The sequence below is a fragment of the Salvelinus sp. IW2-2015 genome, linkage group LG36 (genome assembly GCF_002910315.2).
Source record: "Salvelinus sp. IW2-2015 linkage group LG36, ASM291031v2, whole genome shotgun sequence".
Taxonomy (NCBI): domain Eukaryota; kingdom Metazoa; phylum Chordata; class Actinopteri; order Salmoniformes; family Salmonidae; genus Salvelinus; species Salvelinus sp. IW2-2015.
The window spans coordinates 33,912,013-33,926,890 of record NC_036875.1 but is presented as its reverse complement, the minus strand read 5'-3'; the positions used below and the strand labels follow the sequence as shown (position 1 = coordinate 33,926,890).

At 43.2% G+C, this 14,878-nt stretch overlaps 1 protein-coding gene across 1 annotated transcript in view; it reads left to right on the top strand.

The window, feature by feature from the left end:
• The window catches only part of LOC111959562 (integrin beta-5-like), a 91,334-nt gene that overhangs the window by 62,869 nt on the left and 13,587 nt on the right, over positions 1 to 14,878 (top strand). Inside the window, 5 exon segments of the mRNA XM_023981202.2 lie at positions 12,815 to 12,857; positions 12,859 to 12,908; positions 12,911 to 12,973; positions 12,976 to 13,002; positions 13,005 to 13,032. Of these exon segments, the coding sequence (XP_023836970.1) occupies positions 12,815 to 12,857; positions 12,859 to 12,908; positions 12,911 to 12,973; positions 12,976 to 13,002; positions 13,005 to 13,032 (211 nt within the window).

Genomic DNA, 14,878 nt, shown 5'->3' with positions numbered 1-14,878 from the left:
GTAGGGGTTCCATAACCCGAGGCAGAACAGTTGAAACTGGAATAGCAGCAAGGCCAGGCGGACTGGGGACAGCAAGGAGTCACCACGGCCGGTAGTCCCGACGTATGGTCCTAGGGCTCAGGTCCTCCGAGAGAAAGAAAGAGAGAAGGAGAAAATTAGAGAGCGCCAAGATTTTCAAAATGTTCATAAATGACAAGCATGGTCAAATAATAATCAGGAATAAATCTCAGTTGGCTTTTCATAGCCGATCATTAAGAGTTGAAAACAGCAGGTCTGGGACAGGTAGGGGTTCCGTAACCGCAGGCAGAACAGTTGAAACTGGAATAGCAGCAAGGCCAGGCGGACTGGGGACAGCAAGGTGTCATCATGCCCGGTAGTCCTGACATATGTCCTAGGGCTCAGGTTCTCAAGAGGAAAGAGAGAAAGAGAGAATTAGAGAGAGCATACTTAAATTCACACAGGACACTGGTAAAGACAGGAGAAGTACTCCAGGTAACCAACTGACCCTAGCCCCCCGACACATAAACTACTGCAGCATAAATACTGGAGGCTGAGACAGGAGCGGTCAGGAGACACTGTGGCCATCCGAAGAAACCCCCGGACAGGGCCAAACAGGAAGGATATAACCCCACCCACTTTGCCAAAGCACAGCCCCCGCACCACTAGAGGAAATCCTCAACCACCAACATTACAATCCTGAGACAAGCCGAGTATACCCACAAGGTCTCCACAACAGCACAAACCAAGGGGGGGCGCCAACCCAGACAGGAAGATCACGTCAGTAACTCAACCCTCAAGTGACGCACCCTCCTAGGACGCATGAAAGAGCACCAGCAAGCCAGTGACTCAGCCCCTGTAACAGGGTTAGAGGCAAGAGAATCCCAGTGGAGAGAGGGAACCGGCCTGGCAGAGACAGCAAGGGCGGTTCGTTGCTCCAGAGCCTTTCCGTTCACCTTCACACTCCTGGCCCAGACTACACTCAATCATATGACCTACTGAAGAGATAGTCTTCAGTAAAGACTTAAAGGTTGAGACCGAGTCTGCGTCTCTCTACATGGGTAGGCAGACTGTTCCATAAAAATGGAGATCTATAGGAGAAGCCCTGCCTCCCGCTGTTTGCTTAGAAATTCTAGGGACAATTAGGAGGCCTGCGTCTTGTGACCGTAGCGTACGTTTGGTATGTACGGCAGGACCAACTCGGAAAGATAGGTAGGAGCAAGCCCATGTAACGCTTTATAGGTTAACAGTAAAACCTTGAAATCAGCCCTTGCCTTAACAGGAAGCCAGTGTAGGGAAGCTAGCCTGGAGTAATATGATCAAATTTCTTGGTTCTAGTCAGGATTCTAGCAGCCGTATTTAGCACTAACTGAAGTTTATTTAGTGCTTTATCCGGGTAGCCGGAAAGTAGAGCATTGCAGTAGTCTAACCTAGAGTAACAAATGCATGGATTAATTTTTCTGCATCATTTTTGGACAGAAAATTTCTGATTTTTGCAATGTTACGTAGATGGAAAAAAGCTGTCCTTGAAAAAGTCTTGATGTGTTCGTCAAAAGAGAAGATCAGGGTCAAGAGTAACGCCGAGGTCCTTCACAGTTTTTATTGAGACGACTTTACAACCATCAAGATGAATTGTCAGATTTAACAGAAGATCTCTTTGTTTCTTGGACCTAGAACAAGCATCTCTGTTTTGTCCGAGTTTAAAAGTAGAAAGTTGTCAGCCATCCACTTCCTTATGTCTGAAACACAGGCTTCTAGCGAGGGCAATTTTGGGGCTTCACCATGTTTCATTGAATGTACAGCTGTGTGTCATCCGCATAGCAGTGAAAGTTAACATTATGTTTCGAATACATCCCCAGAGGTAAAATATATAGTGAAACACATAGTGGTCCTAAAACGGAACCTTGAGGAACACCGAAATGTACAGTTGATTTGTCAGAGGACAGACCATTCACAGAGACAAACTGATATCTTTCCGACAGGTAAGATCTAACCAGGCCAGAACTTGTCCGTGTAGACCAATTTGGGTTTCCAGTCTCTCCAAAAGAATATGGTGATCGATGGTGTCAAAGGCAGCACTAAGGTCTAGTAGCACGAGGACAGATGCAGAGCCTCGGTCTGACGCCATTAAAGGTCATTTACCACCTTCACAAGTGCAGTCTCAGTGCTATGATGGGGTCTAAAACCAGACTGAAGCATTTCGTATACATTGTTTGTCTTCAGAAAGGAGTGAGTTGCTGGCAACGCTTTTTCTAAATTTTTGAGAGGAATGGAAGATTCGATATAGGCCGATAGTTTTTTATATTTTCCGGGTCAAGGTTTGGCTTTTTCAAGAGAGGCTTTATCACTGCCATGATTTTTTCATCATTGTGTCAAGAGATATAGTACTAAAACACTTAAGTGTCTCTCCCGATCCCAGGCCCTCGCAGAGCTGTGCGGATCCAGGACAGCTAAGCCCTGGAGGAATACGCAGATTCAAGAGGAGTCCGTAATTTGCTTTCTAATGGTCATGATCTTTTCCTCAAAGAAGTTCATGAATTTATTACTGCTGAAGTGAAAGCCATCCTCTCTTGGGAATGCTGCTTTTTAGTTAGTTTCGCAACAGTATCAAAAAGAAATTTTGGATTGTTCTTATTTTCTCGATTAAGTTGGAAAGTAGGATGATCGAGCAGCAGTGAGGGCTCTTCGGTACTGCACGGTACTGTCTTTCCAAGCTAGTCGGAAGACTTCCAGTTTGGTGTGGCGCCATTTCCGTTCCAATTTCCTGGAAGCTTGCTTCAAAGCTCGGGTATTTTCTGTATACCAGGGAGCTAGTTTCTTATGACAAATGTTTTTCGTTTTTAGGGGTGCAACTGCATCTAGGGTATTGCGCAAGGTTAAATTGAGTTCCTCAGTTAGGTGGTTAACTGATTTTTGTCCTCTGATGTCCTTGGGTAGGCAGAAGGAGTCTGGAAGGGCATCAAGGAATCTTTGTGTTGTCTGAGAATTTATAGCACGACTTTTGATGCTCCTTGGTTGGGGTCTGAGCAGATTATTTGTTGCGATTGCAAACGTAATAAAATGGTGGTCCGATAGTCCAGGATTATGTGGAAAAACATTAAGATCTACAACATTTATTCCATGGGACAAAACTAGGTCCAGAGTATGACTGTGGCAGTGAGTAGGTCCAGAGACATGTTGGACAAAACCCACTGAGTCGATGATGGCTCCGAAAGACTTTTGGAGTGGGTCTGTGGACTTCTCCATGTGAATATTAAAATCACCAAAAATTAGAATATGATCTGCTATGACTACAAGGTCTGATAGGAATTCAGGAAACTCAGAGAGGAACGCTGTATATGGCCCAGGAGGCCTGTAAACAGTAGCTATAAAAAGTGATTGAGTAGGCTGCATAGATTTCATGACTAGAAGCTGTTTTGAGCCAATAAAATGTCTTGAGTCAATAAGTATTCAACCCCTTTGTATTGGTAAGCCTAAATACGTTCAGGAGTAACAATGTGCTTAACAAGTCACTTAAGTTGCATTCGCTCTGTGTGCAATAATAGTGTTTAACATGATTTTTAAATTACTACCTTATCTCTGCACCCCACACAATTATCTGTAAAATCCCTCAGTTGAGTAGTGATTTTCAAAAACATATTCAACCACAAAGACCAGGGAGGTTTTCCAATGCCTCGCAAAGAAGGGTACCTATTGGTAAATGGGTAAGACAATCAACTAAGCAGACATTGAATATCCCTTTGAGCATGGTGAAGTTATTAATTACACTTTGGATGGTGTATCAATACACCCAGTCACTACAAAGATACAGTCGTCCTTTCTAACTCAGTTGCTAGAGGAATAAAACCGATCAGGGATTTCACCATAAGGCCAATGGTGACTTTAAAACAGTTACAGAGTTTATTGGCTGTGATAGGAGAAAACTGCGGATGGATCAACAACATTGTAGTTACTCCGCAATACTAACCTAATTGACAGAGTGAAAAGAAGGAAGCCTATACAGAATAAAAATATTTCAAAACATTCGGCCTGTTTGCAACAAGGCACTAAGGTAATACTGTAAAAGCAATTCACTTTTTGTCCTGAATACAAAGTGTTATGTTTGGGACAAATCCAATACAACACATTACTGAGTAATTTTGAAGCATAGTGGTGGCTGCATCAAGTTATGGGTATGCTTGTAATTGTTAAGAACTGGGGAGTTTTTCAGGATAAAAAAAACAAACAAAATGGAACTAAGCACAGGTAAAATCCTAGAGGAATGCCCGGTTGTCTGCTGTCCACCAGATACTGGGAGATGAATTCACCTTTCAGTAGGACAATAACCTAAAACAAAAGGCCACATCTACACTGGAGTTGCTTACCAAGAAGTCAGTGAATGTTCCCGAATGGCTGAGTTACAGTGTTGACTTAAATCTACTTGAAAATCTATGGCAAGACCTGAATATGGTTGTCTAACAATGATCAACAACCAATTTGACAGAGCTTGAAGAATTTTGAGAAGAATAATGGGCAAAGTTTGCACAATACAATTGTGAAATCTCTTGAAGACTTACCCAGAAAGACTCACAGCTGTAATCGCTGCCAAAGGTGTGTTTCATTTTCAATACATTTGCTACAATTTCTAAAAACATGTTTTCACTTTGTCATTATGGGGTATTGTGTGGAGATGGGTAAGAAAAAATCTATTTAATCCATTTTGAATTCAGGCTGTAACACAGCAAAATATGGAATAAGTCAAGGGGTATGAATAGTTTCTGAAGGCACTGTATATGTTTACGATCAAATTGAAAGGGCTTTACCGACTGTCCTCTTTCATTTTGAAAAGCGTATTTTAGGCTTTGTCTTTTTATTGCTTTTAGGCACCATCTTTCCGAGGGGCACTTCAAGCTGGAACTCATTACCCATGATTGAGATGTATGCCCTTAAACCAAAGTATCCTACTCCAATAGACAGCACAAATTTAATTAGTTAGGCGACCTACATTCTCTGGGCCCTGTCTGTCAGTCTGCATACATCTCTACCAACCCACAACAGAATGGAATCCTTCTATAGATTCAAGAACAACTTTAACAAAATAACCCTAATAGGTGTTCTATAGATGAGGCAGCACTCTGTGTACTAGCAGTGCAGCACTGTTGTTGTGCTGTAATGTTCAGACTGGTTAGTTTGCCCCCTGTTGTCCCGTCTGTAAAGTTTATTATAAGTCAAATGAAGTAAGCCTCTTCTAATACCTAATCTCAGTGGAATTATCCTGCTATTAGAGGAGAGGGAGAAGTAGGCTAAAACACATGGATTGCATTAGGAGAGCATTCTTGGAAGATCAGACCAGACTTGGCTTTTTCTCTGTTAGAAAGGGCCTGAGAAAGCTCTGTCTCACACAATTGAGGCCTAAGTCCAAGTGTCCCCTTACTTCCCAGGTCTAAATAGATGAGTATTGCAGGTGGAGATTCTTAAGAACCTTAGAGGTCACTCTGTTCCATAAAGAAGACATCCTGCTTTTTACTAGAGCTCACAGGGTTTAACAGGGTTGAGGTCTGTAGGAACAGATCCTGGAGCAGATCAGTTCAACCTCCTGTCCTCTCCTACAGCAGTAGACTCCCACCTCAGACAGTAACCTCCAGCTACCAGCTGTGGTGTGGTGGGGCTCAGTTCAACAGCAGTGCTGTTAGACTTCCAGGTCAGACTAACCCCCCTGGCTAGTGCCTCTGTCCCAAACAGGGCCTTTTTTAAGTTGCTTTATTTCAGATTTGCCAAGTTGATAGTTAAAAAAAATAAATAACTTGCAAGGCCTTTGGTCATCAGATGTAGACTAATTGTGTAACATTGAGGCTTGCCATCTCTTTGCTTCTGTGCTGGTTGTCTTTTGCTTTTTTTCAACTGCCTAATATGAATGCTCTCGTTGTGGGGCCTTGTGGGAACAACTGGCTTGAAGTCAGCGTGGAAGCACAGCAGTTAGGACTTAATTACAGCTGTTCTTGTCTGAAGAGCCCAGCCTTCCCATCTCACACACACACACACACACACTGACACAGGGCCGCTACTAAAACAAGTCAGTGTTTGAACAGGGATTATTTCCACTGTGACATCACACCCTTGGGCTGCCTCTGGGTTGACCTCTGGTCCCTAGCTTCCGATGTCGATAAGGCTTGTTCCATTAAAGGTCCAATGCAGCCATTTTTATATCAATATCAAATCATTTCTGGGTAACAATTAAGTACCTTACTGTGATAGAGTTCCATTCAAATTGGCAAAAAATAGCTTTATAGCAAAAAACTTTCTCAAGAAAGAATTTTGCTAGGACTGTCTGGGAGTGGTCTGAGTGTGGAGGGGAAAACTCTCTTTTTTTATTGTTCTTTTAACCTATTTACGCATGGTAATGTCACCATGGAAAGCCGAAACTCCCGTCCATGCAAACCTGCTGATTAGAAGGTCCTATGTAGATTGTATTTTCAGTCAGCAATTACAATGTCAGGAAATAGCACTGATCAAATGTTTTCACACTTTTACGGTGTTAGTTTCATCAGCTGTTGTACAATATGATATAAAACGGGGGAAATGCATTTGGACTCCACTGGGCCTTTTAAAGACTGTTAGTGTTTCATGGCTTGTTGCCGGCATTAGACGCCCAAGCTCTCCCCCGACTGAAATAACTGTGATCCAGTCTAGTTGTTCATCACTGGAGACACATTTCTGGCCAGGAAACGGCTTTTCACAGATTTTGTGATCAATAACAGATGATGAAGTGTGTGTGATTGGCTGTATTGTCTATAAATGCTTTGTTAATGTTTGGAAATCATTCCTTGCTAGATAATGGCCTATTGTAGGAATTTGAACGTGGATGTGTATTTTTTTCAAATCACTTTGTCTCAGAAATGATTTTATCTGTGTTTTTTGTTTTCTTGTGTGAAGCTAATTGGTGCTAACATATTGACTTGTTTTTATACCATTTGAAACTCTGTTTGAAGAACTGTCCTCACTGTTAAGTTCATGTTTTATGTATCCCTATATTTCTGTTATTACGGGGCTATCACTCAGTCAAGAGTGCGCATGCGCAGGAAGTCTAGTCGTTGATGGACCTGGCCTTGAGTGTAATGGCTACTTGTAGTGTGTTCATATAGTATAGTAAACTTTGTTAAACTGGAACCTTGTCGTTGTGTCATTTCGAGTTAACATTGGTAGCAGAGGATGGTTTCTAACTACAATGTGCCACCTCGCTTCGACGAGAAGAGGTCGTACGAAAGTTGGAAAAATGAACTGGGAATCTGGACACTCGTTACTAATCTGGACGCGAAAAAGCAAGCACTTGCGGTGGTATTATCGCTCGAGGGAAGAGCGAGAGATACAGCACTGGAAATATCCGTTGAGGATTTGAACAAGGATGACGGTATGGGAACTTTGATCACAGCACTGGATTCTGTATTTCTTAAAGAAGAGAAAGACCGTGCCTACGAGGCATATTCAAAGTTTGACAGTGTTACGAGAGATATTTCGGTTGCAATGACGGACTACCTCATTGATTTTGAACAGAGGTACAATAGGATGCGCAAGTACGACATGGTTCTCCCGGATGCAGTGTTAGCTTTCAAGTTGCTAGATACTGCCTGTCTAGATGGTAGGGAGAAACAGTTGGCTTTGACTGCTTGTACTGTGCTGACTTTTGCATCTATGAAGCCGGCACTAAAAATAATATTTGGTGAAAAGACGTCTGTCGCGCCAATAACAGATGGAATGCAAGTGAGTGACGCAGCATATTACACCGAGCAGCACAGAAAAGGCGCCAACAAGTCACGTTCTCAAGACAACCAGAAGAGGGCGCCATTTCCCGGCACAAATCCACTGGACAAATATGGAAGGAGATCGAAATGTGCTATTTGTCAAAGCACTTACCATTGGGTTACCTCATAAAAATGAACAAGTTAAACTAACAGAGGAAAATGTAAACACAGAGGCAGAGCAGTGTAACATTACACTGTTTTCAAATGAATCTGATACTGAGATTTTTATAGTTGAATCCTTAGGATCTGCTGTGATTGATACTGCAAGCACACGGACAGTGTGTGGTGAAAAATGGCTTGATAGCTATGTCAGTGAACTAAATATGAAGGAAGTACAAAATATGATTGACACACCAAGCAACAGAGCTTTCAAATTTGGAGATGGGAGAATTGTCCATTCTACCAAGAGAGTTAAGATACCAGCAAAAATTGGTCAGACTAAGTGTCACATTGAAACAGAGGTGGTCCCTACAGATATCCCCTTACTATTAAGCAAAGCTTCCCTCAAGAAGGCAGAGGCTGTACTAGACATAAAAAAATGACAAGGCAGTGATGTTTAAACAACCAGTGACTCTTGAACTTACTACCTCAGGCCACTATTGTGTAAACATTTTAGACAAAGACATCTCACAGAGTCCATGCAAAAATGAGATTCTGACTGACACAGAGCACATGGAGATTCTGACAGTCACAGAGAACATGAGCACTAAAGAAAAACACAAAGTATTGTTAAAGCTTTACAAACAGTTTGCACATGATACAGTTGACAGACTTCAGAAGTTACTCAGCAGTTCAGGGAATAATGATGATGAGAAGTACGAAACTGGAAACAAAGTGTACTACAAACGAGTTGACTGTCAAGAGTGGAAAGGACCAGGAGTAGTCATTGGTCAAGATGGTGTGGTGATATTTGTGAGGCACGAAGGCATGATTGTCAGGGTGCATCACTCAAGATTGCGGAAAGTAAATGATCAACAAGATAGAGGGGCTGTAGCTGAGAATCAGTCTCCTAATGCAAATGACAAAAAGGACACAGTAACAGACACAAACCTACCAGATGTCGCATCCAATGATATGGACACTGAAACTGGCACAGGAAATGGAGCAGAGACCTTTAACCATGCCACAGGTAATACTGTTGAGCGTTCAAATGAGGAAAACATTCAACAACAGCCATATGTGTTAAGAGAACATGGTTGTTCCAATCTGAAAACTGGACAAACTGTTAAATACATGGACAGAGAAAGTGGTATTCCACATACAGCAACCGTCATTGGACGAGCAGGAAAAGCAAAACACAAGAACTGGTACAACTTGCAGTACTCTGCACCAGCTACACTTTCTGGTACAACAGGGTCAGCTGACCTGTCACTTGTAGATAATATCAGAATTGAACCAATGGAAAATCGAGAAAAACAGAATGACATTCAAAATGATGATGTACTTGAAACAAAGGACGCGTCATTTGACTCCGCTAAGCTAGATGAGCTCAGTAATTGGAGGAAAAATTGAGTGTTTGAGGAAGTCAAAGACATTGGCCAAAAATGCGTCTCAACAAGGTGGGTGTGTACCCTTAAAGCACATATGTCAGAGTCAAGGCCCGCGGGCCACATCCGGCCCGCGAGAAGGTTTTTTACGGCCCCTGGGATGATCTTGATTTATTATTAGAACCGGCCCGCAGACCGCAGCAAGCCGGCAGCCCGCAGATCTTTTACACGCACCAATACTACATTTCCCACAATGCAACGGTGACGCACCGAGCAGTAGGCTGCTTCATTTCAATATTTATTGGCACAGCAGTCGTCAGCATCACAGTAAAATTAACTTTCAGATACCCATCAAAAATGGCAAAACGGAAGGTGGACACTGAGAACCGGGGGTTTCAAACAATTTAAACCAATGTGGAGTCGGAGTATATGTTCACGGAGGTAGCTGGAAAACCTGTGTGTCTCTGGTGGAGAAAGTGTGCGGTACTGAAAGAGTATAACTGTGAGACGACATTATGAACGAAACACGCGGACAAAACAAGAATATGGACATGGAACAAGGCTACAAAAGCAAGAGAATTAAAACGCAGCCTCAAATCTCGACAGGCTCTGTTCAAAAAGCCAAATCACAAGGCCAGGTGCTTGCAAGGCCATTTATTGCAGAAGAAGACTCTAAATCACCCGGCCATTTACGGAGGGGATTTCATCAAAAACCTTGGATGATTAAAGTTTGTGACGAGTGTTGCCCAGAAAAACAACTCTTTTTAAATGTGAGTCTGAGCGAAACACCATTGCCGAGAGAGTAGAGCATTGTCCATCAATCTAAAAGAGCAGCTTGTAAAAAGGGAAAGATTCTCATGCATATTCCTTGGTTGTGGATGAGCACCGACCATCTGACATTGCCCAGTTGTCACATTTTCATCCGCGGAGTGGACTCCAGCCTAAGCTGACAGAGATGCAGAGGAGTTTTGCTTTACGTCCTATGCATGGCACAACTGGCATTATTGTATGAAGAGTGTCAAGATGTGTAAATGAGATGGGAGCTGCCTTGGGGAAACTCGTGGGGTTGAAACCGACGGAGCACCTGCATGTGTGGACACAGAGACGGACGACTGGGCGAACGAAGTACGGGAAAAATGCAAGAGGAAACGCGACAGGTGAGCTGCACAGCTATCCGTATGCTTACACCAGGAAGCGTGTCGGTAAGCCTTGAAAATGGAGCATGTAGCATCATCACGCGCACCAGTAACTTTATCAGAGCCAAAGGTTTGAATCACCGCCAGTTCAAGGCATTTCTGACGGAGTATGAAACGGAGCATGGTATTAGCCTATCACACAGAGTGTCGAGGCTAACCAGGGAAAGGTGCTTCAAAAGATGTTTCGAGCTTCGTGGAAATTGTCTGTTCTTGGACAGCAAAGGAAAGACACAACACAACTCCGAGACGAAACCTCAAACAAGTGAACATTCTGATGCAATCACATAATTTAGAGTTTTACTCAGTTCAAGTTTAAAGTTAAAGTTTAATATTTGTTTTCTGCATGTTACTTCTCCTACAAAGTTGTTTTTATTAATAGATTTTTCATTTTTTATTGTTATTCAACCAATTATATTTTAAAATTATTCAGTTGATGGATGATAGAAAATTGCTTTTGTTTTTCTTTGAAGTAAATTAGCCCACCTTTGCTAAAATAAGAAAAATAGGCTACTGTGGTGCTGAACGGTTTCTTTCATTTATGTTCATGGTTATGGGATATTTTATAAAGAAATTTGTTCTTTGTTGTTGTTGAAAATTAAAGATACTGACGAGCCATAAGAAAATATTGCTTTATTTATCTGAATCTATATTGTTTGTATAGTTTTAGTAGGTCAATAGTTCACTAGACAATGCTCATTTTAAAAATTTCAATGAAACATATCGAACAGTCCGGCCCTCGGCTTGTAGCTAATTTTTTATTTGGCCCTCGCCATTTGACTTTGACACCCTCCTTAAAGAATCCTTAACTGCAATAGTGCCCTAAAGCACGTCTAGGGCTAGAGTTTTGACGAGCGGCTGCTAAAGAGAACTCCCACAAAGACATCACCGGACATGCGCCTCAGGTCACTCAGTATGCTGATGTCTAGATCTGCCAGAAAAAATGGAAACTTAATCCATAGACATCAAATCGTGATTTTGCAGGGGAACAGACTGTCAGGGACATTCACATCACCTTCGCGCCTGAAGCTAAAAGCAAGAACACTGTGGAAACTAAAATATGGTTATGGACGCAATGGACTCTACTGATAACACAAGCCAAGCAACAATGTGGAAAAATGTCAGGGAAAAATGTCACAATGGACCTCAGTCTTCTATTGGCTTCTCAGACTGCAATGTGACGGCATACTTCCTGTTCAGTTATACTATCTGGGTGGCTCAGACCTTTGCTTCAACTGTGATCCACACCTCAAAGCTGTTCTTAGGGGCCGTGAGGAGCATGATCATACATTTTTGTTATGTTGCATAGAGTTATTACAGTTGATGGCAAAATACTGATGCACACAGAGACTATATCACAGAATCTTCAACCCATCCACATGGATCTTCAAGAGCCGTACCAAAAGGAATTCCCTCTATGTGAATTGAAGCTGATAAATTGAGGTCAAAGATAGGACAAATTATGGGTTGATAGACAGAGTGACCTGAGTAATGTTTGATGGTTGCAACTGGCATCTAACACAAAACACGCCACTTGCAAACCTTCATGAGCAAACAAAGTTGTTCGTAATCTGAAATCACAACAAGTGATTTAAAGTTTCAGCATGTTGGTAGAATGACTCGTAAACTAGTTGTCTTCAGAGATCTTCGCTAGGGAACCTTACAGATGGAGCACACAAGGTGGACATCTAATCTGTTAATGGTGAAGAGGAAAGTCTCACCTATCTGTTGGCAGTCAAAAAAGGATCACAAGGGTTGTCCGAAGCGACTTGCTGGAAACCCTTGGCTTGGGATGGAATTGACAATGCGATCTTTCTGCAACTCTGTTCTCAGCTTACCACTGGTGAGACAAAACAGCACTTTCTACCTATAGTTTATGTCACTGACAACTACTTATTAGTTGATGCTGTGAGTCAAACCAAGTCGTCACAGAAGAAAGACTAACATCAAGAACTTATTCAAGCACAAGAATTCAGCGCTTCCTGGTCAACCACAAAAACAGCTTGCTGACTGTCTGATAAAAAGGAGCTTCGTCTGTGCTCTCTACAGGCCTCTCAGTAATGGAAAGGCAGCTGAGTAATAAACTTATTAATACTTGGACAATTTAATATGTTGTTGATGTTTATTTGTCTTTAAAGAAAAGGGGAGATTGTTAAGTTCATTTATGTATCCCTATATTTCTGTTATTACGGGGCTATCACTCAGAAGAGTGCGCATGCGCAGGAAGTCTAGTCGTTGATGGACTGGCCTTGATGTAATGGCTGTGTGTGTATGATCATTAGAGAAACTTGTTAAACGGAACCTTGTTGCATTTGCGAGTTAACACTCACATCTCCCTCATCTATCCTCTCTTCCTCAGGTCACGGAGAGTGCCACTGTGGAGAGTGTAAGTGCCATGCGGCTATATCGGGACAACTGTAACTGTTCCATGGACACCTCATCCTGTGTGTCTGATACGGGCAAATCTGCAGCGGGCGGGGCCAGCTGTGCGTGCGGCGCTGCCAGTGCACTGAACCAGGGCCTTCGGGGACACCTGCGAGAAATGCCCACCTGCCCTGATGCCTGTGGCACCAAGAGGTATGGGACAGGGAGGAGAGAGGGAAGGAGAAGCGAGAGGAGGGGAAGAGAGAAGGAGCAGAGAGATGGAGGGAGATACGAGGCAAGAAGAGGAAGGAGAGAGTGGGAGGGAGAGATACGGGCAAAGAGAAGGAAGAAGAAGGACGAGAAGAGGGAGAGATACGGGGCAAAAAGAGGGAAGGAGAGAGAGAGAGATATGGGGCAAGAAGAGGGAGTGAGAGAGAGATATGGGGCAAGAAGAAAGGGGAGGAGGGAGAGATACAGGGCAAAAAAAGAGGGAGGGAGGGAGAGCGAGATATGGGGCAAGAATAAAGGGAGAGCAGGGTCAGCCATGCCCTAAGTGTCCAGGGATTTCTAATGTGCAACTGATGGTGATATTTGACCCATCATGATAGGACCCATATCATCGATGACCATGCATTAAGATACAAATAGGATTTAAGACGGATATAACTCACACTAGATTAGTTCTAAATTAGTTCTGTAAGACAAGACACATAAGAAATATGTTAACATCCCTTTCCATTGGTGACCCCCAAAGAAACTAATGGTTCTGACTCCTCCTGTATCAGGCTCTGTGTGTATAAGAAGGCTATCCCGGGGATGATGGCTCCGACAGACACGGTCGCCCTGTTTCTAGCTCCTAGCCAACTTAGCATTTATTTATTTTTTGTTCCGTGTGTGGCAGACGGCAGGGAGAGGTGAGGGGAGTGGTTATTGGGGGGAGATATCTTGCAGCCTGCTGGCTCCACCCCCAAGCCTTATATGGACTTCCTGCCTCAACGAGGAGAGGCTGTGGATCATTAAGCCAGGGAGTGCTTGGGGATGAAAGAGGAAGCGGTCTGCACAAAGAGGAAGAGAATGGAGAGAAAAACATGCATTATGAAGAGTGGGAGAAGAGAGAACAATATCTGTGTGATTACCCATTGTGACCTGGACTGTCTGATTACGCCTCTTGTATACCGAACCGGATTGGCTGAGGACCCAAGTTTTAGGATTACCCCTGGTGAACGGAACGGACAACGAGAGCGGCTTGTGGACTGTGAGGTAATTGGTGAATTGCCCCTTCTTCCCCAGTATACAAAAATCCCTAATAAACTCCCCATTTGCATTCTAGTTGTGCTACTGGTGCATGTTTTGTTATTGAACTTGGTGATGTTGTAACGCTCGTCTGAAGAAGAGGACCAAGGTGCAGCGTGGTATGTGTTCATGATTCTTTATTAAATCCCAACTCCAAACAAAACAACAAAAGAACAACGAACGTCACGTTCCGTAGGCTACGCAGAGCTAACAAAAAACAACATCCCACAACCTAGGGTGGCAAAACAGGCTGCCTAAGTATGATTCCCAATCAGAGACAACGATAGACAGCTGTCCCTGATTGAGAACCATACCCGGCCAAAACATAGAAACACAAAACCTAGAAATAAAGAACATAGAATGCCCACCCAAATCACACCCTGACCAAACCAAATAGAGACATAAAAAGGCTCTCTAAGGTCAGGGCGTGACAGATGTGAAACCCCACACCCTTGAGCCTTCTACATATGGTGGAGGATGCGGGCACCCCATACCAAGCTCAATAACAAAAAGACACGGAGCACAATGGAAGCATTGGTGAAACAGCTGGTGGAGGTGAACATAGCACAGCAGGCTATGCATCAGGAGCTGCTGGAGGAACAGCGTCAGCAGACCGCTCTCCTGCGAGCTGAACTGAGTCAACTGACAGCCGCATAGCGGCAGGCAAAGCAGTCTCTTGTCCCAAACCCAGTAGGTTTATACTGAAGCTGACAGAGGCTGATGACATCAAGGCTTACCTCAAAGCCTTCGACAGGACCGCAGCTAG